General features: G+C 39.9%; 2 protein-coding genes across 3 annotated transcripts; one reads left to right on the top strand and one right to left on the bottom strand.

Moving 5' to 3' along the window:
* The first annotated feature begins 305 nt into the window (after positions 1–305).
* LOC129771391 (pre-mRNA-processing factor 39) lies at positions 306–13,423 on the top strand. 2 transcript variants are annotated; one of them, XM_055774993.1, is made up of 8 exons: positions 306–414; positions 722–864; positions 1,104–2,205; positions 2,260–2,369; positions 4,843–4,968; positions 10,081–10,355; positions 10,413–11,768; positions 12,646–13,423. In XM_055774993.1, exons 1-8 carry the CDS (start codon positions 369–371, stop codon positions 12,938–12,940), a joined length of 3,453 nt encoding a protein of 1,150 aa, XP_055630968.1. In that variant the 5' UTR covers positions 306–368; the 3' UTR covers positions 12,941–13,423. The 2 variants fall into 2 exon arrangements, with proteins under 2 accessions (XP_055630968.1, XP_055630976.1); XM_055775001.1 differs by lacking the exon at positions 306–414 and adding an exon at positions 500–645.
* LOC129771405 (26S proteasome non-ATPase regulatory subunit 9) lies at positions 13,272–14,409 on the bottom strand. Its single transcript, XM_055775011.1, has 3 exons — positions 14,207–14,409; positions 13,781–14,134; positions 13,272–13,713 (listed from the first exon to the last, which is right to left on the bottom strand). Exons 1-3 carry the CDS (start codon positions 14,309–14,311, stop codon positions 13,480–13,482), a joined length of 693 nt encoding a protein of 230 aa, XP_055630986.1. The 5' UTR covers positions 14,312–14,409; the 3' UTR covers positions 13,272–13,479.
* Positions 14,410–25,062: the final 10,653 nt, after the last annotated feature.

Raw genomic sequence — 25,062 nt, 5'->3', positions numbered from 1 at the left:
CACTCAATCAGCAGTTTATCAGGCCATTTATCATTTCTAAACTCATAACATTTAGTTCGCAGTTGCGCAATATACTATTTAAATAAACTTCAAAACCTCAAGGTAGGTTTAATGAAATGCGTTGTATAACAATACCAATCAGAATAAACAATGAATAAGCTATCAAACTTTGCTCAAAAGTAAATTATAAATTTTAATTTCCTCCGATATGATTTTGAAGACATTGGGAGACGTTTTTTTGTACCATTTGAAGATATTTGAAAAAATCACCTGGCATCCCTGATTCAGCAACTCAGCGCAACTGTCATTCAAACAAAACGAGAAACTGCAACGACAACCGGAGAGGTTGATGTGAATACAAAAAAAAGATGGCTAGTATGAGTGACGAAGACGTTGCAGTTTCCGAGGAGAAAGGTAATTTTCCCGTATAAAATCGTTGTTCTCGTCGACAAAAATATGTCCAATTTGTAGTCCGATGCTGCACGGTTCGAAGTACGTAGAAAATCGAACGAGAACGACGTTTGCTGGGCCTCATTTTGTCGCTTTTCGTTTGGCTTCGGTCGGCAGTTCGCAAACAGACGGCTCTTCCGCCATTAGCTTTCGTGTCGTGTACGCTCTGTTTTATCGTGTTTGTCGTGTTGCTTGGTGATTGCCATACTGATATGCACTGTTTTGCATGTGTATTTTCATCACTGTGTGTCTGTTTGATTTGTTGTTGCAGGCCGTAGATCGACTCGGTCGAGAAGAAGTGCACCCCAGCAGACCGCTCCAGCTCCAGCTCCCGCCACTAGATCATCCCGACGGAATAAGAAGATAGAGGAGGTGGTGGAGGAGGAAATGCCGGAGAATACTATTACCGAAGAGGTGAGAAATAACATGCTTCGATGCTGAAATTGAGTGAAAATTTTCTTCCGATGATGATGCTTATTGCGGTTCGGAGGAAACATGACGTTGTTCTGTTTCCTTCTGAAGGGAATAAACTGTTTTTAATGTTTTGTTCTTTAAAGAAGACAACGCAAGGGCCAACTGATTCACGTGTCGGATAATCTTTTTTCGACAAAAAATGTAAAGTTCTAACGCAAAACTTTCATGTATTTTTGTAGGCGATGCAAGATTCGGACGAACCAGACACAAAACAGGTTATGGAGCAATTACAGGATTTGATTGTTCCCGTACGGGAGGGACAAAACAAAACAGCGGATGAGAGCAGTTCTACGAATCTGTTCGAGGAGTTTCAGGCTGATACATTGACCCAGCAGGACGAAAAATCTTCCTCGGATAAAGAGGAATCGAATATCGCCATTGAGGAGAGCGTGTTTTTCGCCAACCTGGCCGCCGAGGAGAATGCCAACAGTCTGCCTTCGGTGAATGATGAAAATTCGGCTTCCCGAGGCGGAGCCGTTGCTGTTGTGGTCGAAGATGACGATTCCGAGCTGCAGGCTCCCGATCCGCCTTCTCTGGAATTGAATGGAGATAATACAGAGGACGCAACGGGAAGCAGCGATCATGCGTTGGCTGAAAATGTTGCCAATGGCTTTAATGAGGATGACTCCAAAAATACAGATTTGGACGCAGAGCTGGTATCGGAAGATGAATTACCTCAGCCGGTTCAGCCGCAAGTGCAAGACGCAGAAGAGGTTTCAGAGGATGAGCTACCTGGCCCGAAGGTTGCAGAACTGCCGCCAGACGCCGAAGTGGTGTCAGAGGATGAGCTGCCACAGTCTTCGGAAAAATTGACACTAGAGCTGCCGACAGATACGGATAATGTGTCCGATGAGGAACTTCCTGCCGCAAAAAAGGCTGAATTGCCAGCAGACACCGATAACGTGTCCGATGACGAACTTCCGGAAGCCAAGAAAGCTGAGCTTCCAGCAGACACTGACAACGTTTCGGATGATGAACTACCGGCCGCCAAGAAGGCAGAACTTCCAGCCGATACGGACAATGTATCAGACGATGAATTACCGGATTCGAAAAAGGTTGAGCTACCAGCGGATGCAGTTAACGTATCCGACGAGGAGTTGCCACGCTCGGCGAAGAAAAATCCTGAAACTGAGGAAAATGAGGCACCGAATGCGGAAAAATCAAAGGAAGTGGAAAAGGAGAAAGAATCCTCCAAGCGGAAGCTTGAAAAAGATGCCGATGGGGTCGCGGAGAAAACTAGTGAGGGGCCGGAGAAGAAGAGCAAAGTAGAAGCTCCTGCAGGTAAGTACAATGATATTTATGCAGAACATAAAGAAAACAATTCATTATTTCCAGAACCAGTTAAAAAGAAACTACCAGATTTGGACAAGTACTGGAAAGCTGTCAATGATGATTCCACCGATTTCACTGCTTGGACATATCTTCTGCAATATGTAGATCAAGAGGTAAGCATTGCATAATGGTCCCGAAAACGAATTTAAGTGGAAATTTACAGTTCGACAGTTATTCTCTTGACAAAAAATGTCTTCGAAAAAGTTGTTAATATAAAAAAGGATGGCCAAAACTTTAGATGATACAAAAAAACTAACATTCTTATCTTTATAGGCAGAGGCAAACATAGTTCGACAATGTTGCAGTCCCAGTTCTTTTAAGCAACTTTGAAGAACAATTTTTTTTTCTATTTTTCTTTCAATACAATCGATTTACCCCTTCGGTTCTTCGTTACATTAGGGTTACCTTGAGAAAAACGAGTTTTTTGCTCTAACTTTCGTATTTAAAATTCTACATGCAAACTGTCTTAGAAGGACTTTTAAAGCTTACTAAGACACTAAGACGCGACTGAAACAAGTATATGCCACCGAAAACTACGCGAATTCGCTTGAAGCTGCGTTGCCGGAAGAGGAACAAACTAACGAAGCTCCTCTTGAGGACTGTTAGAGCATGATAAAACAGCCATAACATCCTAGGACACGTGGAACGAAAACGATGGTACGAGTGGTTCGATGACGAGTGTCAGCAAGTGTTACACGAGAAGAACGGAGCTAATGCTTCGTTAAGCTACCCGTTAGAGCGTGGAATAATATAGACAGAAGCGGAGACAGCAAACACAACTCTTCCGGGAAAAGAAGCGCCGCCAGTAAGAGGAGGAGTGTGAAGAACTCGAACAGCTGCACTGTTTTCACGAGACGCAAAACTTCTACCAGAAACTCAATGCATCTCGAAAAGGCTTCGTGCCACTAGCAGAAATGTGTCGGAATAAGGATGGGAGAATACTGATGAACGAACTTGATGTGACCGAAAGGTTGAGGCAGCACTTCAAACACATGAATGGCGTACAGGCAGAAGACCAAAATAACGATGGAGGCGATTACGTTGGTTCAGTAAATAATGAAGATGTACCACCACTAACGATAAGTGAAGTTAGGAATGTTATCAAACAACTTAAGAACAAAGAATCTTTTGGCAAAGATGGCATCGGAGCGGAACTTATCAAGATGGGCCCGGAAAAATCGTTTAGTTATCTGCATCGGCTGATCAGAATTTGGGAAACAGAACAGAACATTTGTCTTATCTTCAAGAAAGCGGACAAACTAGACTGAAAACTTTCGTGTAATCACCGTCCTGAATGCCGCCTACAAAATACTTACCCAAATCATCTTCCGTCGTCTATCGCCACTGACAAACAGATTCGTGGGAGGTTTTCAGGCCGGCTTCACCGAAGGTCGATCTGACCAATTCTTCACCTTGCAGCAGATCCACCAAAAATGTCGTGAATACAGAGTCCCCACGCACCATCTATTCATCGACTTTAAAGCCGCATACGATTCAATAACACAAAAAGAACTATGGAGAATCATGGACGAAAACGGCTTCCTCGTGAAGCTGACGACTGGTTAAGGCTGCAGTGGATGGAATACAGTGCTGTGTGCGATTATCGGGTGGATTATCCGATTTATTCGAGTCCCCCAGGGGGTTCCGGCAAGGTGATCTCTCTCGCCTGCTGTTCAACATTGCGCTAGAGAGTGTTATGAGACGAGCGGCGTTCAACTTGCGTGGTACGATTTTCAATAGATCCAGTCAATTCATCAGCTTCGCTGATGACGTAGACATTGTCGGCAGAACATTTGCGTCGGTAGCGGATTTGTATACCCGACTGAAACACGAAGCAGGGCTGATTGGGCTTGGAATCAATGCGGGTGGGTTTAGACTAGTGATATATTCATGTGAAGAAATATGATGAGATTTATAGAAATCGCATCAACCGTTTACACTAGCGTGAACTTCTATAATGAATATATTCATATCTTCGGTGAATTTATTCACCTGAAGTAGAACTGCATCCAACTTTAGTGATTTCTCACCAGTGAGAAATTCACAAGCATTTACATATGCTGAATTTATTCAAGTTATATATACCTCGAATAAGTGTATCATATTTATTCTCACCAGTTTACACCTATTTTCACGTGAATAAATCCATCTATAGTTATAGATCTCCCCAATGTAAACCCGCCATAAGACTAAATACATGCGATGGGCAGGGCATGTATGTAGCAAGATTTCCGGACAGTAACCCTGCAAAGATGGTGTTCGCGGATCGAATTCGGTGGAAACAAGAAGAGGAGCACGGTGAGCGAGGTGGTTGGACCAGGTAGAGCTAGATTTGGCAAGAATCGGTGCAGCCACGTGTTCGATTTTTGAGTTCACCTAAAACCTTAGTTACCCAATTTTTGACAACATAAAAATAAGCGCTCCATCATATGCAACAACTTTGTCGAAGACAGTTTTTGTCTAGGGAACAACTGTCGAGTTCTAGATGCATAGATCCACTTAAATTCGTTCCCTGGACCATTGTGCATTGGTGTAATGTGTATCATAATTTCTGGCGTTCCTAAATGCCTAAACTTCTGTTCACAGAGTGATATCGAGGCCGCCCGTGAAGCATACGACGCGTTCTTGGCACACTATCCATACTGTTATGGCTATTGGCGGAAATACGCAGACTACGAAAAGCGCAAGGGAAGCAAGAGAAAGTGCGAAGAGGTAAGTGGCTTTATTTATTGTATTATCTGTTGTACGATATAAGCGACCGAAGCATTGTTTATTTTCTATACTCGACCCCACTCGAAAAACACACAAATCTTCTTTACATGAGCGAACGATTTGAGCGCGTTCGAAATGCAAAAAAATCCTACTTTCGATTTTCAAATCGTCTGTAATAAACCGCACAAGTCCACCCGCCAGCGGGCACTTCAGCCGATGAAGAGAATGGACTCGAGAGAGACGCGGTCATGTGTGTGTGTTGCCAACGCAGCATCAGACAGACGTTTTCAACGTTGTGCCAGGGCTCACCCCATCATCATATGACATCTGAGGCAGCAGAGCACGAGTGTTTGTTCATTATATGTTCATGTGTTGTTAAGTTGCCCAGATTGGCCATGCTGGGGGCTGGCTTGCCGTAAGGTAACTTCCGGTCCGTCTGCCCCCGGCAGCACGGTTCAATCGAGGCGACCCTTATTACAAAACGTATTGTGATTTATCCCCCAAAGAAAAAAAAGATTTGCAAGAGAATATATGATGGTCGGCCATACAAGGTCGGGAGATGGGTATGGATTCGAAAGAAAAGAAACATGTTTATGACGCTATCATCTATCATCATCACACTTCGAAGCGGACGTTCATAAGTTACTCCACACGCATTGTGATGAATCATTTAAGAACAGAATTGACTTATGAACGGACGAACTTCATCGCACCCATCGTTAGATTAGGATGCTAGGGGACAATCGGATCGCAGTTTCACTCGAATTTATAGTTGACGCGGAACTAACCACTCGCGACCGTTTTCTAGGGATAGGTCAGTAGATTTAGACAATAGCAAAACTGTTGTAACACATATATTTTTGGTGATTATTTGTGGTTTTTGATTTTAATTCGTAGCTTCTTTCTATTTGCTATTTGAATGAAATACTAAGATAAAGTGTAAATTAATAATCTCACTGGTCCAGTCTCAAACCGGCTCTCGCAACGTTGACCGTAAGTATGGAAGAAAATGAAATGAATGAAATATAAGACAGTGGATGAATTGTTTAATATAGAGCTAGGCTAAGACATGCAGAACCCTAACCGAACTTTTTACTGTCCCGCAGGATACACAGCCGGAGTTCTGTCGAGGCGTTGACAGATTTTTTTTTTGTTGGGTTGGATGCTAGAGTTGATTGATGACAATAACTGTTTAGGGAGACAACAAAATCTTTTGCTCTCAAAGTATCGAGAGATTTTGAAAACCATTTTGGTTCGCACTGCAAAATGAACGGCTGGTCCATCGAGTGAGACTCGATGTTGTACGGGAAAGGGTTAAAAATCATCAATGGTAACTTGATTTCGGCCCTATGATTTTCAAAGGAGGGCATCTTTCTGTTTCAATTGAAGAAAACAGCAACTGAGGCATCGTATGACTATCGAAATTATCTTCTTTGATGGCACTTACGTCGCTACAGGATATTCGTAATTTCAACATAGTAATTACACGCTTTATTTTTATTAGTACTTAGTTAAGATTTCATTGCCAAATACATGTCTTGGGAGTATTCTATTCTGCTAGAAATCCATCCGAAATCTAATCCAAAACCATTTTTGGATGAAAAAAAATCAATTTTCAAGTAGATGCTGCATTTTTCATTGCTTAAGTTCACTGTCATCATATTGATCCATTCATAATTTAGGCCTTCTTCAGAATATTGCCTTTTCTTGTGCAATTGAACAGGAGAAATTTTATCCAACATCAGTGAACCGGACAAATCATGATCAGAATTGAGGTCATCGAGATGCATTAATTACATGATTTTGAATATTTTTTTACTATCAGATTTATACAAGTGGTGTGCAAGCAAGATGTTTACAATATTTGTAAATGTTATAATCCAGAAAGGGTCTGAATAAGTAGGGGAACCGCGGGTAATACGGACAGTGGGGGTAATATGGACAGGTGGTTCATTTGTATAGTTACATTTTGAATTTCAGATTTCTGTTATTGAGAACACCTTCTACATGTTATTCTCTAATATTTAAGCCACCCTATGGCAATAAATACTGATCAAAAGTGGAGAAGGGAAACAAAAACCGAAAATCATACATGATTCCGCGTAGAGGAGGGCAAACGGTTCATTTCAGTGAACGGTATTGAAACGACGCGGCTCAGTTAATGTTTGATACAGAAAACATGATAGAATAAAGACAGCCCTAAATCGGACCATTCCTTCCTCGAGTTTTGCTCTTACTAACATTCGGCGATCTATTTTTATTTATTTTTATTTATATAACGCAAGATATAGGAGTGTGTTTTATCAAATTAAAATCAATTTCCACTTCCAAACAAAGATAAATTTCGTTAGCGCCCTTAAAACCTCCACATGCCAAATTTGGTACGATTTGCTTGATTGGTTCTCGAGTTATGCAGGAATTTGTGTTCCATTTGTATACGTAACCCGCATAAATTCGAAAGTCGCGATACTTTTTGAACAGACCTCGTATAGATATGCAGAGTCGATTTTTCAAAATTTTTCTAATCATCTCAAATATCTTCCAAAGCATTCTATTGTCCTGATTTGGGTGGCATCATTTTAAAGTCACAACTTTCAGGTATTAGAATATTTTACGTACATATTTTTATCTGTGTGTGTAGGTGTAGTGGGCAACAATATTGGGAAGAAATGGAAAATCAATTTTTCTTTGTTTTTTTAAGAGTATTCTAGACTAGCACAATTTTTTGCTAACCAACTCAATAGCAAATCCAATTAACCTAATCAACTAGCTTTCACTTGGTTCCAAGAACGTTCCTGTAGGACCTTCCCACACAGAGATATTTCAGTTTGAATGAAACATCATTCCTTCGACTTTGATGATGAATAATTCAATAAACAACCATCGCACCGCAAATCGAAGGACAGTTTCGAAAACTCCAATAAATTTTGCACAAGGATAATTTGTTACATTGACGAAAAAAAATCATTTAAATTTTTTGCATCGATTTCAAAAAAGTGCCAAAAACAGGATTTTTATAGTGCTTTGCAATATCTACTGTAATTCTGCAAATATTGCCGTAAGTTCTAATGTTTGCAGGTAAATATTTAGCCTAGTGTATTCCCTAAACATCTGTGAACGTTTTATATTGATACGTTCAGCCGTTTTTTATGGCCGATTCTTTTAGATCAATCGAAAGGCTGTCTTAGTAAATAAGGCGACAGCCTTCGGAATACTGTCGTGAGGTAGTGCTTTTGATACGCCTAGTTTCCATCCTTAATGGAAGTCTCAATAGTTTTTTTTCCGAGTTTAACTGTTGAAACGTTATATTTTTACATTTTTTTTCTTCAATTTGTTGCTGGATACCTGCTAGTAACTTTGAATTATATCGGCGAAACAGTTTTGCTGAATATATGGAGGGGTAAGACTTTTTTGGATAATCCAGCGTATATGAATGAGAAGGGAAACGATTTAGCAACAGTCTTAAAAGTTGATAAATGGGATTCCAGGCAAGCCTTTTCTGTGCTTTACGCTTCTTAAATAATAAAACCTCCTGTCACCAGGGTACTGTTCGATGAGATTAAAAACAAACCTACCGAGAGAGAAGGTGCTTAAAAGAATGTTTCAGTTTAGTATGTTTATCAGTCGTTTTTGAAAGTCACTCCTTTAATTTGGACTGGGTTTACGTTCAGCAATCACGACATGGTGAGTCTTCAGGCTCAGCATTGCTTCAGAAAAACTTTTGAAATGTTGGGATATTTCTCGTATCTGTAATGCCCGTTGTTGTTTACTTTTGATCAGGTGTGCGATACAATAGTTTAAAGTCCGGAATTGAAGCATTTTTGAATTTCGGTTAGTACAAGGGTGTCACTCATCGTGTTGAAGGATTATCTCTTTTTTCCAAGAGGACGATCGCGTCATCAACGAATTCAGTTGATGACGAGGGCGAGTTCTCATCAGATAACATTGAAGGTTCTGATGTGGAACCCTCGTGGCAGAGAGCATCCGTCCGGTTGCTAGTCCTGATGGTTATGATTATATTAGACGGATTTATTTCATTCATACAAGTTCTTCTTATCGTTCTCAAAAATCGAATGTATTCTCTGCATCTCTTTCGGTCGGACCCGTAGTATATAGCGACTTGTAAGAATCAGACAATACACGTGTCGATCTATCGCATCAGGTTAATCGATTAGTTTGCTGAGCAATCGTGTGATAATGGTTTGATTCTTCCTTCGCCTCTCGCTCAGTTGGAACATTGAGAAGGCATATTTCGACAGGAATTTTTAAACTCAATATACCCTCTACAAGCAAGATGACTTCCAGAATAAAACGAGTGGCTTCATTATTACAAATCGTTCGCGATCGCGACGCAAAATAATGGTAATCATGTGGTATGGTATTGGGATCCGTCCTTATCTCACTTTTCTCATGTTCCAAAGCCAATATTCAGTTGAAAAGAAAAAAAACTCACAACACCTAAATATCCCCATGATATTCAGACCTACCCCAGTTGAAAAAATCCCCTTTATCTTGCTACCTGAACACTTTATCTCGCCCCATATATTACATATACCGACAATGCTGCAAAGCCCACTGAAAACACCAGGAGATTGGTTTGTATAACTCAATGAAATATTTGTTTACATACATGGTGAAAACCATTCTCACTTTTCAATAGGAATTCCATCGGAAAGCAGATAGACGCATTGGAGAAACGAAAAGAAGCATCACGGAAAAAAAATGAACAATCGAGAGAGTGAGAGAGCAAATAATCACCATTAATGTGACAGCATTAGGGTTTAAAATAATTTCAATATTTGTTACACATCTTGTAGATTTATATATATATATATATATATACTTAAACTTAACATTGTAATTACGCAAAACATGTACCATTAGCTAATAGCCTGAGCACAAAGATCGCGTGTCACGCAAGTCTCGTTAGCGTGCTTGTCAAAGCCGACCCCAAAAAAAAACAGTCCATAAAATCGAACAAAATCAGTTCACAGCTCCTATGTAAGTGCCATGCGATACGTCAAATATTTACAACGGAAATTCTTTTTCCGCCATCTGGATTTTTCTTCTCTTCTCTTCCCGCGACGACGACGAAACGCGCGCCGCACACAGGTTTTCGAGCGTGGTCTGAAGGCGATCCCGCTGTCGGTCGATCTGTGGATTCACTATTTGGTCCACGTGAGGACTAACCACGCGGATGACGAGACGATGATCCGGTCGCAGTTTGAGCGTGCGTTGGCTGCGTGCGGTTTGGAGTTCCGCTCCGATAAGCTCTGGGAGGCGTACATCAAGTGGGAGAACGAATCGAAACGGGTGGACAAGGTGGTGGCTCTGTATGATCGGCTGCTGGTGACACCCACCCAGGGTTATGCCAATCATTTCGATCAGTGAGTTGCAGGTTACATTTATTGAGTGGTTAATTTATTGTTTCTTTCTCGTTGCAGTTTCAAAGAGGTAGTGGATAACAATCCGGTTCATACACTGGTTAGCAAGGAGGAGTTTATTGATTTGCGAGCATACGTTCGTGAATCGGCCCGCAAGCGCAAGGAGGAGAAGGAGAAGAAGCGTGCCGGATCGCATGATAAGGAAAAGGAACGTAAAAGCGATAAGGACAGACACGACGATCACAAATCCTCAAGGTCGAAGGATAAATCAGACAAACGTGATAAGGATAAGGCTCATGAAGCCGCCGAACCAAAAGAAAAGGACAAAGAAGAGCCAATGCAAACGGATGAGGTGAAGGCTGCCGATGGAGCTGCCAAGGAAGACGAGAAGGAGAACAAGGAGCCGGCAGAAGGGGATAAGGCGGTGGAGAAAATGGAAGTTGATCCGGAAGGGGAGAAAGAAGCCGATGATCACGTAAACAGTCCGGAGGAGGCTGAAGCCATAAAAGATAGAATAATTTCCCGACGCAAAAAGGTGTACAAGGCGACCGTCGCGGCTGTCACCGATCGATGGACCTATGAGGAGGGTATCAAACGGCCATATTTCCACGTGAAACCGCTTGAGCGATGCCAGTTGAAGAATTGGAAGGAATATCTTGATTTCGAAATCGAATATGGCGACGAGAAGCGAGTGCTGGTGCTGTTCGAACGTTGCTTGATTGCGTGTGCACTTTACGATGACTTCTGGCTCAAACTGATCCGTTACCTGGACAGTCTGCCGGAAACCCCCACCACTATTGCTCGAATCCGGGATGGCTATGAACGCGCTTGTACCATCCACCACCCTGACAAACCCAGTCTCCACATGATGTGGTCCGCCTTCGAGGAAACCCAAGGTAACGTGACCAAGGCTGCGGAAATACTGGCGAATCTGGAGAAGGTTTATCCCAACATGATGCAGGTGTCATATCGACGCATCAATCTGGAACGTCGTCGAGGCGACTACGATAAATGTGTGCAACTGTACCAGAAATACCTAACCCAAAACAAGAACAAAACCATCGCCGGAAATGTGGCCATCAAATACGCTCGGTTTCTGAACAAAATCAAGAAAGATCTCAGCCAAGCTTACGCTGTGCTCAAGAGTTTCCTCGAGAAGGATCCCCTGAATACGAGAGTTGCGCTGCAGTTGATCGATCTGTCGCTACAGCGCGAGACGGTGAACGAGAAGGAGGTGCTGGACATTATGGATCAATTTATGGCACGGGAAGGCTTGGAACCTGACCAGAAGGTTTTGTTCGCGCAGAGGAAGGTGGAATTCCTGGAGGACTTTGGCAGCACCGCGAAGGGGCTGCAGGAAGCCCAGAAGGCACTACAGGTCATAATGACCGCGGCAAACGAAGCGAAGAAAAAGAGGTAAGTTTATAACCTTGAATGGGCTCTATCATGGTGGACACAGTTATTGTGTTTTGTGCTGTGATAGTTTATTAATATTTGGTGTGAAATATTGTCGTTTTTCATGGTCCCAGCACATTCCCCTTCGAAGGTATGAGCTGGACGAGTTATCTTGAAGATAAATATTAAGATTTTTTTTAAGCATCAAACTGGCCGGGTGAGAGAGTAAAAAGTGCCCCCAAACCAAATCACTAACTGTATGGAAAATATTGTATAGGGTACTAAATATGAAATTTTGGCAGTAGCACCCTATATTTGAGTCGTTCTATGGCGCAACATAGGATCTATGGTGAAAAATTCACCTTTTCGTTGTTTTTGTTGTTTTTGAGGCGTAATTTTTTCCTGAATTTGCGAGAGCATTGCGAGAAACATAAATAATTTTCTTCATCGTCTGCATTATTATTTTTATTTTCTTGAAATCGATTATTTCATTGTACACCCAGTTTTTACGAGAAACGGAAAATTCCTCGACTTCTCTGGATGCGGATATTCATTGTCTATCCAAAACTAGGCTGGCGGTTGGACTTATACTCTGGCGGACCAATGGGCTGCAAGGGCCTTGTCCGGACTGCATCGGCTCTGTGGCGGACAAGGCTGAGTATTGGCTTGTCTTTTGATATTGTAATAAAATTACATTTTCTTGAATTTATATCTGTGAGTAAAATCAGTTCGTTTTTTGTTAAACTGAATTTTCAAAGCTGAGGAAACAAAATTGTTTTTCAGATAACTCGTCTTGCTCAATCCTCTGTAGGGGAAGTTGGTGGAATCGTCATCCTTTAAATAAAAAGAATATTGTTCACTATAACAAAAAATATCTACGTCTCTTTTTCATCTGAAGGGAGCAATCTCCGCCTAAGAAGATAACGAAGGACACCGCGGCTAGTGTAACCGCAGCACCAGCGTCGGCAGTCGGCAGCAGCTTAACGCCGACCACTAACTATGCTGCCGGAAGTTATGGCTACACGACGAGTGCTGGTGCAGCTCCCTCATACTACAGCAATACCCAAGGAGCGAGTCAGTATCAATACGGCGACAGTCAGTCTTCGTACGGCTACAGCACCTGGAACCAGCAGTATTCCCAGTCTGGTTACGGAGGGTACAATCAGTGGAGCGGGTACAGTGGCTATTATTAGAACCGAGTGGTGGATACATAGGAGCGAAAGATGGTTTAAGGTTTTATTATGTTTTTTAATCCTCTGGTATTCTACATACAAGCTAAAACGATGTTTTATAGTAGTTTAGCTCTTCACACATACACACACACACCAGAACAGACCACATAGCTTTTAGCACGCGTTCATAAGGGATTTCTGTAGGTTTATTTTTTATCGCTCAAATGAGCCAGCCCTGACTTACGTTACAAACTAGACTAACGTTTCTGGAGAGAAAATATCATGATCGATATAGATATAGGCCACTGTAATTCTCCATTTCGCAATGGTCACGCCGAAATCACGAAAAGAATTTCCTTAGACAACACATAGTCTGATCCCATTTTATTTCCGCTCAACTTGGTTTACAAAACAAGGAAAAAACAAATACATTGTAGTTGCATACCATGAAGAGAAAAACATGAAAATATGAAGAACAAATAAAGTTAAGATTTAGTTACTACATCGCGGCGAAGTTTCCGGCGAAGAAATAGTTGAGAACAGAACCCCTCTTTCTCTCTCTAGCGTTCAATCTGGGTAGTCTCGAAAGGAACAATATTGCAGCCCAGCAAACCACGTCCGCTCCATGTTTTTGGTGTGAGCACTAGATCCAGCAGTTTTCCTTCGCGACGAACAATAACCGGAATGGATTTGTTTGCACAATCGCGGGCAACCACCGCAATTTGGGACAGGTCACGAAAGTTAGACGCATTGACGGTTCCAAATTCGACGATTTCATCGCGCATTGCAATGCCCTGAAATGCAACACAAAAAGGTGACGTTCAATAGATATTGTAAGCCACAAACTCCGAAGATTCTCACCGCACTTTGGGCGGGTGATCCATCGCTGACTACGTTAACTTTTGCAATGGACTTCATCGCCGACAAACGCCGCCTATTTATGGTCGATCCTAATCCACTGCTATTCCCTCCATCATCCTCACCATCCCCATCAATGTCCATTCCTTGCATCTTGCTGGAACCGAGACTCTCCTTTTGAGCCGCCGTTTCCGCGTGCACCGTATGCAATCCTTCCTCGATCTGTCGCATCAATGCCTTCAGATCATTCTGCAAGCATATAATTTTATGCCGAGCTTGGCGCACCTGATAGACGTCTATGTCGTTGCGGGGATAGCCGGATTCGTCCACCAGCGGATCGTTCATTCCGACATGATTCTGTGGATTTATGCAAGCATACAATCATCATCGTTTCCAGAGAGTTCTGAACGGGCTCAATGGGAAGCTCACCACTTCGAGGATTCTGCCCTGATCGTTGATTCTCTGCTCGATCGAGTCTTTCTGCTTGATCAGCTCTAGCACTGCATCCCGGGCTGTGTTGGACGGTACAACCATGGTGAATGCTCGATTTGCTCGGATATCTTAACTCCAAAAAAAAAGTTGTTTTTGTGAATAAAGCGTAATTTTGAATGACAAACAAATCTGCAATGCAACAAATAAGAGTTGACAGCATGTAGCGTTGCGCGACATGTTGCTTTGTTTTCCTAGGGACAGTGTTTCCAGCTAATGGAGTGAATAGATTACCATTCGTCTTAATCAGACGTATAGCAGAAGAGCTTGTTGAAATCGTTTTGCGGATGAAATTTCAAAATGAGATTCACCAAGCAATATCAAAAGAAATAGCACAGCAGTGGAACTCAATACAATTCACTGACTAAAAAGTGTCCACATTTTCGTCGCTTGTTTACGTGAAGAATATAATTTTTTCAGGCACACTTGATTTGAGAGTGTATGGATTTCTAGCTGTCTTGACGCAAGATCTTTAAGGAAGAATGAGAAGATGGGAAGGTTTATATAAACATGTTTATAATTACATAAGTTTATTCAAATATTAATATTGACCTTATTTAACTATTCAGTGCAATTTTATCAAAATTTGAAAGAGAAATAAAAAAGGAATGTTTTTTTTTCAATATTTTTATGAGACGTCTATTAAAAATCCATGATTACCTTTGCTCTATTATTTACCCCCCATTATTTGTTAATTTTTCCTGCTTTTCGTTATTTGACCTATCATTTTGACAATTCATTTTGAGGGGTTTAAAATTGCGACAAGATAGAAATTTGGTGTGAAAGAGCGAATTGTGGAAAATTAAGTCGCAAATTCTCTAAACTTTATAATTAAAGTTTGTATGTAGTATTTAATTTTTGAGTTTGTTTGAATGACAGATTGAATTGGATTCATAGCAGAATAAGATTTCATTTGATATTACGATTTTTGAAATCGACTCAATGGTTGTAAAATTATGACGTTTTGGAAGAAATCTTACTTATTTAATCAGCAAAAGGCCCCAGTGGCATGTGCTGTACAGAAAAGTCGTCTCCATTCACATGAATTTTATTTTTTTTCTCCAATTGTTAACTTTCAAACTTATTTCAAGGATCAACATATCATATCTTTCCATTAATTCGCAAACATGCCTAGTAGTAACTTAAAAAAAACAAACTCATAAACGACAAAAAGAGTCTTCGATCGCATATTTTTTATATATTTTTCACAGTTTTATAGTAGTTTTATAACGCTTTTTTAGTTGGAGTGCCTTTTAATTGGCAGTTCGCCGGTTCGAGCACGCGCCAATCAAGAAGCAATCATCCGTCATAATTGTATGTCAGTTTTACTCAGTTTTTCAATGCCATTTTTATTGAAGGGTCTTTGAACGTTATACTCAAAAAATGAAGGCTCAGTATAAAAGTATTTAGTTTTGCAGTTTGTTTGACAAATGTATTCGTTTGAAAATATTTATTAATATATATACATATATAAAATGGATTATATCACATCCACTATTCAAGGAAGTTAATGATATTTTCTACCATCAATCCAAATGCAGTAATCTTAATTATTATTATGGCCGCATTAAAAGACATGAAAAACAACAAGAAAAACGCGAACTTTGAAACTTGTGAACTATTGCAGTATTACTGCAGTATTATTGCAGCCATTCCATGCCAAACTGATATAGTGGTTTTCAGATTTTCGTGAAAATTGGTAGCTTGTTTTCGTTATGGTAAAATATTGAACCTGTATTATTTTTTGTTGGGTCCCAGCAAACATTAAGTCGTATGAATAGCTCTAATTGGAGGCGATATACATACAACCAAGACACATTTGTATGATATATGATGCATATAACTAGCATATACACGCAAAAGTGGAGGCGATATACGTATATGCCATATTTTGTACGTATATAAAGCTGTATATAACGATATGTGATGGTTTTTGGACTGATATGCGAATTGATCCGACAATGTTACCACTCAATTTAATTTTATGCGAGTTTAGATATACATGATCGATATTTTGATTGATATTTTATGCGATTGTGATTTGATACGAATTTATATGTAACTTATCATGTACAAAGTTATACGATTTAATGTTTGCTGTGGTGATTCGATTTTTTTCACTTTTTCCCAAAAATGACTTTTATCAAAAACTCATAACTTTTGAACCACTAAGCCTATTCAGATTATCGATACATCAAATTGCTAGTTAATGAGCTAATCTTTTTTGGAAAAAATATCAAACTTGCAAGAAATTTGAATATTTTTTTTTGTAATTCTTGATTGTATCCGTTTTTATAGTTTACATGGTTTCGGGACCAACGGCGCTATATTTTTCTATATTTTTTCTTGAAAACTGAGGATTTTTAACTCAAAATTAGAAATGTTCTTTTTTTCTTTTTTGAGTTATAATTTTTTTAAATTAACCGATAGTTCGGAATATTAATTTCTTCCCCTTTTTCCTATTCTCAAAACTTCATAACATTTGAACTGCTAGAGCGATTCAGATGATAGATATATCAAATTAAAGCCTAGAATTTTTTGGAAAAATATTGCACTTGCGAAAAAAATAATTTTGTTTTCGTGATTAATAATTGTATCTGTTTTTTATAAATAAAAAAAAATTTTTTTGCAAGTGTGAAATTATTGACTTGAATTAACTATGTCGATTATCTGAATCGGTTCAGTAGATCAAAAGTTATGAATTTTTGAAAAACGTAATTTTTGAAAAAAAAAGGAGAAACATGATTTTTTGAACCATCGGTTAAATTTGAAAAATCATAATTTAATATCGAAGAAGAACACATTTTTGGATATGTTATCTAAAAAATCCTTAGCTTTCGAGAAAAAATTTAAAAAAATGTAGCGCCGTTGAATGAAAACTATAAAGAACAATTACGAACAATAATTGGCATGGAATATATACAGTATATAGTTTGGTGTTAATTTCCCCGGCAGCTAAAAAGCTGATTACTAAAAACTAATTGACGTTGACGTTTCATTACCTTGTACATTCTAGATACAATACCAACAGAGGGTATTTAAAAAAATGGCTTTTTACGGGGTGTGTTCGAAACTGAAAAAAGAGAAATTAATTCAGAAATCATATTTTTATGTTGTTTTTTAAGCGCACATACATTATTTAGTCGTATAATTATTGTATCATTCAATTTATTCCGTTGAGAATGCTTTAAAATATTTCAACTGATGCTCTTACCACATTTTAATTTTCTTATTCAATGTTCAGTTTCTATGGCGAAGCTTCATTCGTAAATTACACATTTGTCATCATTGGTGGAATACGACCATAAATGTTGTTATGAATAGCACAGCAAGTTATGATTACAATACATATGGGTTTATTCTGATAATGCATTATACTTAAGCCGATAAAAATGGATTATAATATTTGTCCACAGCGTTTCAGCGTTTATATGTATATTATATTCAATTTTCAGTTCATAATTTCTATCCCATTCGCCGTGTTTATCATGATGATGCTAACATTATATACGAACCTCCCACCTTATATATGATGTCTCCCACCCTCTTAGAGACATCTTAACAAAATGTTAAATTTTTAGAGCGTAAACCATCTGTCAATTTTTTCATTGTTTACATTTTCTTGCCACAAATCGTTGCCACTTTTTTCTCTCAAGTTCCACTTCTCTTCTCTGGAAATAGCTTCGTGAATGTGGCGTTTTCAAATTGGCAATGCTATGGTCATACGAACGAGTGATTTAAAGATTTTTTTTGTTTCATTTGTTTATTATTAGGCTCATTAGCATTTTAGCTGTAACAGAGCCGGGTTTTAATCGTGTAAATGGTTCTATAAATTGTAAATTACACAGTAGTAGTAGTAGCCACTTAGGCGTTAGGTTTTCTGTTCCATTACATTATGGTAAATTACACAGTAGTAGCCATTTAGGCGTAAGGGTATTCTTTCTGTTCTTCCATTGCTCAACAGACCGGACAGCGGAGACAGTTGATAATGATCATTTTTGGGTTATTTATAGCACAACAGCCCGATTTTACTTGTAGAGCAGAGCAGTTTCATGGATGAATCGACCTTTGTTCCACCGTGGATCGATCTCCATCGCTGATGATGGTTGCGTGGACGTAGTTATTCTATAACAACACAAAGATGGTCAATTGAGGGCCCTGAGTTTGAACTCACGATCAATCGCTTAATAAGCTAACGCGTAACCGAGTGGCTACGAAGACCCCCTTTTAATTTAAAGAATTTATGTCACATTGAAATATTTTTTTTAATAATGAGTTTTTTAATCTTTCTTCCTGTTATTTGGAAAGTATTACTTAGTATTGGCAAGTCTATTTATGAAAGTTTTGATGACCAGGTTGATCATATTGAACTTTTTTTCGTCAGTGAAGATAACCTCTACATTGAAGAACTTCTCGTTATGGTATATAGAAAAATGTATTCTTTTGGAAACATTCTTTGTCACAACATACCATATCTCACTGTCGATTCATGTGAGCTTTGGCAAAACTCAGACGTCTTCCGATGTGAGATGGTGTAATATGAGGAGCTTTAACCTTTTAAACCCCCTTTATGTGAGAATTTTTTACCAAAACTTGACGAATTGTCACCCGAGTAACATTTAAATTGAAATATTGCTTTATTTGCATAAGCGATTTTGAGGTGTTCGAAACTGTTCTAGCTGTTTCCCGCTTATCCCGGTCCGAAAGCTTCGAAAGCGCTCTTCTTCGTACTGTATCTTTGAGGATTCGCCAAATAATTGAGAACTACTTAATGGGATCGTCCAATCCTACGAGAAATTTCTCTGATACCAACATTTTATTGGTGAAATTCATGGATTTGTCTTTCTTTTTTTTCCGTGAGCACCTTTCCCTTCTGTTGTAACTTTATGCCAAAAGCCACAACGGGTTACGGGAGTAATCGTATCGTATAAGAAACGCGTGCAAATACAAACTATAGATTTCTCTTTATATTTAAACTTCGTATGAAAAGATACATGTTGTTCTTCACGTGTGTTGCTGGTAAGTGTAATTGACAGCAGCTTTTTTCCTGGATGATGGTTGTACTAACAGTGTTGCAGTGTTGCCGAAACGATGGATATAACAGCTTTCCCGCGTGTAGAAAAGTTCCTTCCTTCCTAGAGGTCAATACGTTGTGGAGCTCGAACGGTTCTCGATGAACGTCGCATACCTTGACATACAGTAGAATCTGTAGAACCCGTTGATCTCTGGGAATCGGACTGGCCGTTTGAAGTGAACACCCGTTCAGCTGTCTCAGTAGTTGTTTTGGCTTGTGTAAGACAAGGAATATTAGAATCAATACAGTCTGGAACGTTTGAGTGGTCTTGAATACGGGCACCAGAAGTTATTTCGACATTGTTCTTTGAATTTTCATCAGAGTTTAACCCGTTTCCGCGCGAGAAAAATTCGTTCGGTGGAAAGCTTTGTACCCCAGAGCCAACACCGCGCAATTGGTCAATATGGCGTTTCCATGTACGGCCATCGTCAAGATCGATTAGATAATGTAATTTTCCTAAACGTTGCTTGATTTTACCAAAATTCCATTTATTGTCATGCAAATACTCTCTAGCCGACACACGAGCACCTATTTGAAACTCGCGAACTTTTCCTTGAATTTCGCTACGATTAACATCTCCCGACGGTACCATGAGATCTAAACGAGACTTTATTTGTCGACCAAAGACAAGCATAGAAGGAGATTGACCCGTAGCTGGGTGAACAGTTTTCCGATAGGAAAGTAAGATAGAGGACAATTCGGCATGAACTTGCGATGGAGTGCAATTTAAAGCTTTTAGCTTTGTCTTCATCGTTTGAATAAAACGCTCGGCTTGACCATTAGTGGCCGGATGGTACGGTGCACTAAACTTGTGAACCACGCCATTCAAACGCAAGAATTTAGCAAATTCAGTAGACGTAAATTGAGGTCCGTTATCGCTAACGAAAACAGAAGTAATACCGTAGGTGGCAAAATAATCTCTACATTCACGAATAGTAGTTTCAGTTGTCATGTTCTTCAATACACGCACCACTGGCCATTTGGAATACGCATCGACAAATATCAAATAATAAAATCCAAGAAATGGACCAGCATAGTCCACATGGACACGTTGAAACGGTTCTGAAGGTGATTCCCAGCAATGGAATGATACTTTGGGAGGATTTGCTTTAGTAGCTTGACACGAACCACAGTCCTGAACCATGCGTTCAATATCCTTATCAATTCCTTCCCACCAACAGTATGCCCGAGCAAGCGATTTGATACGAGAAACGCCGAAATGGCTAGAGTGGAGTTCATTCAAAACCTTTGAACGTAGCGCAGAAGGGATATAAACACGTATACCTCTCATGAGACAATCTTTTTGGAGATTGAATTCCTCTTGGTTCACTTCAAATCTGTATTTCGGTTCGACTACTCTCCCTAATCTTAAACCCTGTATTAAGACTTTGACATTATTGTCAGCAAGCGTCGCAGAAGCTAGTTCATCCACTGTCAGAGGAAGAGTTTCAATCGTATGTATCTCTACTACATCTGATTCCTCTACTTCCGACTCAGGATCGGTAATAGACAAAGGTAAACGAAACATTGCGTCAGCGTTGCAGTGATCAGAAGAGCGGCAGTATCTGATTTTATAATCAAACGACTGTAAGAAAGCGGCATAATGCTGCATACGCATAGCAGACATTGTAGGTAGTCCTTTATTCTCTGAAAAGATCTGAGAAACAGGCTTGTTGTCGGTAACTAAAACGAAACGTCTTCCGTATAAGTATTGATGGAATTTCCGAATGCCGAAGATTATCGCATACGCTTCTTTGTCAATCTGTGAATATCTTTGTTGCGTACTGCTCAAGGTTTGTGATGCATATTGTAATGGTCTCTCAGTTCCATCGGGATACTGATGACTGAGAACCGCACCAACGCCGTATGGTGACGCATCGGTTGCCAGAACAAGAGGTAGAGTAGGATCGTAGTGCACAAGAAAACGTTCTGACTGCATTTCTTTTTTCACGTAATTGAAGGCTTTATCGCACTTCTCACTCCATACGAATGGAACAGCATCCTTGAGCAAGCTATTTAGAGGGTAAAGAATTGTGCTTAGATTGGGAAAAAATCTTCCATAGTAACCAACCAAACCTATAAACGAACGAACCTGATCCTTATCTTTCGGAATTGGCATACCTTGAATCGCATCCATTTTCTTTTGTAACTTGTGAATTCCAAACTTGTCTACCATATAACCACAGTATTCGATTTTCTCGGCAAAGAAATCACACTTGTCACGGTTCGCACGCATACCATGAATACTCAATCGTTTGAGAACTTCCTCGAGTCTCAGCAAATGTGTCTTATCGTCAGGACCAGTGACACGAACATCGTCAATAAAAACAGTGACACCAGGGATACCTTGTAAAATTTCCTCCATCAGTCGCTGAAATATAGCGGGCGCAGAAGCCACACCATACATCAACCTGGTCGGCCGGTACAAGCCTTTGTGTGTACTCAAGGTTAGAAAATCCCTGTCTTCAGGCCGAACTTCAAGTTGCAAATATGCCTGAGACAAATCCAATTTTGTAAAACGCTCACCTCCTGCGACGGTAGCAAATAATTCTTCTACTGTCGGTAATGGATGGTCGTCCACAAGCAAACAAGGGTTTATTGTGATCTTATAATCACCACAAAGTCTAACTTTTCTTCCTGTCTTCCGTACTGGAACCACAGGGGTCGCCCAATCAGAGTGGTCTACTCTTTCCCAAATACCATCAGCAACGAACTTATCGATTTCTTTTTCGACTGCACTTCGTACCGCGAAAGCAACTGGTCTAGCCTTGATATATACTGGCTGTGAATCAGACCGCAATTTCAATGAAGCTTGAATCCCAACAATCTTACCCATGTTGTTATCGAATACATCAGAATATTTAGTAAGCAAATTCTCTAGTGCGGAAGGTGTTGGCTGTTGAGAAGTATTTGCATGAGTTACAGAATGAACATCTGGCTTAAATACACTATTGAAGTCCAAGTTTAACTCTAACAACCAATCACGCCCTAGTAGTGGGTGTCGATTTGACTCTGCAACGTACAAGGGTAATGTGAGCTTATCACCGTTCGAAATAGTATTTACAAAAATTTTTCCTAACGTTACAATGTCGGTATCGCAATAACTCACCAGTTTTGTACTTGTCGGATGTATGTCGTAGTCCTTGAAATAACATTTCTTGTCTCTAGCACTGATCAGAGAGACAGGTGAACCGGTGTCCACCTCAAACGTCAGCTTCTTCCCATCAATCATCAGATCCAACAGAAACTTGTCGACGAAGCTCCGGATACTGTGTATGTGTAGGATGTCTCTCACTGTCGATGAGCTCTCAATGTGATGTGTATCAGCCTTCGCCTTGTTTCCTTTCAGCTTCGCTTGGCACACCTTTTCCAAGTGTCCTTGCTTCTTGCAGAAATTGCACACTGTTGATTGATGCTTGCACTTGTTAGCCAAATGATTTGAATCCCCGCAACGATAGCAACTTTTGCCGGGTGCAACGTTTTTAGGCTTCTCCTTTGTAGACAAATTCAATTTAGCAGCAACGTTCCTCAATTTCTTTTTCCCATGTTCGATATGCTGCACCACCGGTTTCGAAGTAGAACCATGCATTTCGTCCGTTCCACGATGTGACATTTCCATTCCAAATGCGACATCTTTGGCTTTCGCTAGCGTGAGGTCTCTTACTTCTAGCAAACGAGACTGAATCACGCGATTCCGCAACCCGAAAACGAATTGATTACGGATGGCAGTATCGAGATGATCACCGAAATTGCATGTCTGTGCTAACTTTTCGAGATCCGTAATGTAATCACTAAGCGACTCGTGCTCCAGTTGTTTACGGCTGATGAATTTGAAATTTTCTAATATTTCAAGAGGAGCAGGACTAAAATGCCCTTTCAGCAAAACGACAATTTGTTCGTATGTTTTCGTAACGGGAGCCTCCGCTTTCAGTTTATTGCACAGCACGTCGTATGTGACAGCTCCCATATAATGAAGAAGATAGTCGCGTTTGTCATCAGCACCAACCTTGTAAATCCGGAAAGACACTTCCAGTCGCTCGAGCCAGCGATCGAATTTCATTGTAGCAGGGTTGAATGGTTCGAAGGTGAATGAAGCAGGCATCGCAGCAGCAGCAACAGCAGAACTTCCTCCCGTAGCCATAGCAAAGTAGGGTTAGGTGTATCAGCGGCAGCACCTTTTCCGGGAACAGCACAAATTCCTCAATTCTCGTCGCCAAACTGTTGTAACTTTATGCCAAAAGCCACAACGGGTTACGGGAGTAATCGTATCGTATAAGAAACGCGTGCAAATACAAACTATAGATTTCTCTTTATATTTAAACTTCGTATGAAAAGATACATGTTGTTCTTCACGTGTGTTGCTGGTAAGTGTAATTGACAGCAGCTTTTTTCCTGGATGATGGTTGTACTAACAGTGTTGCAGTGTTGCCGAAACGATGGATATAACACCTTCGGAATTTTCCAGATTTATTGATTAAAACAACGGAAAAATGTAACTGGTCTTATATAAACTTAACTCTTGAAAAACACAAAACCTTTGGTTTACGCTCAGCGCTTGCACACATATATATGAAAATCATGCAGTGTATGGTAGTCACCAATACCAATACACTAGAATATAAGTTGAAGCATTGTTTGTTTACAATGGCAAAAAGCAGCAAGACCATACCCTGGTCTTATAGAAGTTGGACAGAGTGTAGAACGTGCCAATCAAACTGTAATATTTTTTGCCTTACAGCCAACGCAATATGCGGTCTTACATTTTCATGAAGGTTGTCTGCTATGGTAGATTTCAATTGGTTCAGTTGATTGCAATACTTTTCAGGATTGATCTTATCACCATCAAGAAGGAGCTCATAGTACACTACAACTTACCAGTCCCACCAAATGCACGAAAGAACCTTCTTCGAATAAGTTGAGTCTAGGCTTCACAACAGTTGAAGGTCTATTTTCCTTAGACTAAGTGCGTTTTCAATGCACATTTTGGTATAAGATCCAAGTCTCGTCTTCAGTGATAAGTCTCCTTTTGCTTTCGTGTCGCTAGATAAGTGAATCGCACTTTGAGATGCGGTTCACAAGGCTGGTCTCCGTCAATAGGTGTGAATTGTATACCTTCTACGCTTACGGGTTCTACTAAAGGTACCGAGTCACTTCCATTATTCATAGTTGCCCAAATATAAAATCGAAAGGGATTTGCATTTCCATTCACCAACTTTACTTTACTTACCCATTTTCTTAAAGCGAATTCGTTTTTGTTCAGTTTCAACCCTAACTGCTGTCAAAACGTTTTTTTTTATTAACTCAGTTTCAACCCAGGTTTGTACTAGGTTCAACCCGAAAGCTGTTGTGTTTGCACTGAGATGTTTCACGGGTTCGCAATCGGGTTCACCAATACAACTATACTGAACTGTCATGTTCCGTGTATTGTTCTGGAATATCTAAAAATAAATACTATGAAAATGGAAAACCTGCTGCTTTTGCTTTTGTATTATTGAAATCGTAATCCAATTCGGATTCTGAATTTGAATTATTCGCGTAGATGGCATTAAGCTTCTTGTGCTTTCAATGGGAGGCGAAAATAATTATGGATTTTCAGGTGGAATAAACATGCTTTAAAAATGGAAATTATAAATGAAAATTTACTTTTACGTAACGAATATGTATGCTATGTGATGAAGTAAGGCTTTTTTTCAAAATTACAAATACCAACTAAACGTCTGAT

The sequence above is a fragment of the Toxorhynchites rutilus genome, chromosome 1, assembly GCF_029784135.1.
Source record: "Toxorhynchites rutilus septentrionalis strain SRP chromosome 1, ASM2978413v1, whole genome shotgun sequence".
Lineage (NCBI taxonomy): Eukaryota > Metazoa > Arthropoda > Insecta > Diptera > Culicidae > Toxorhynchites > Toxorhynchites rutilus.
This window is presented reverse-complemented; position numbering and strand designations above follow the sequence as displayed.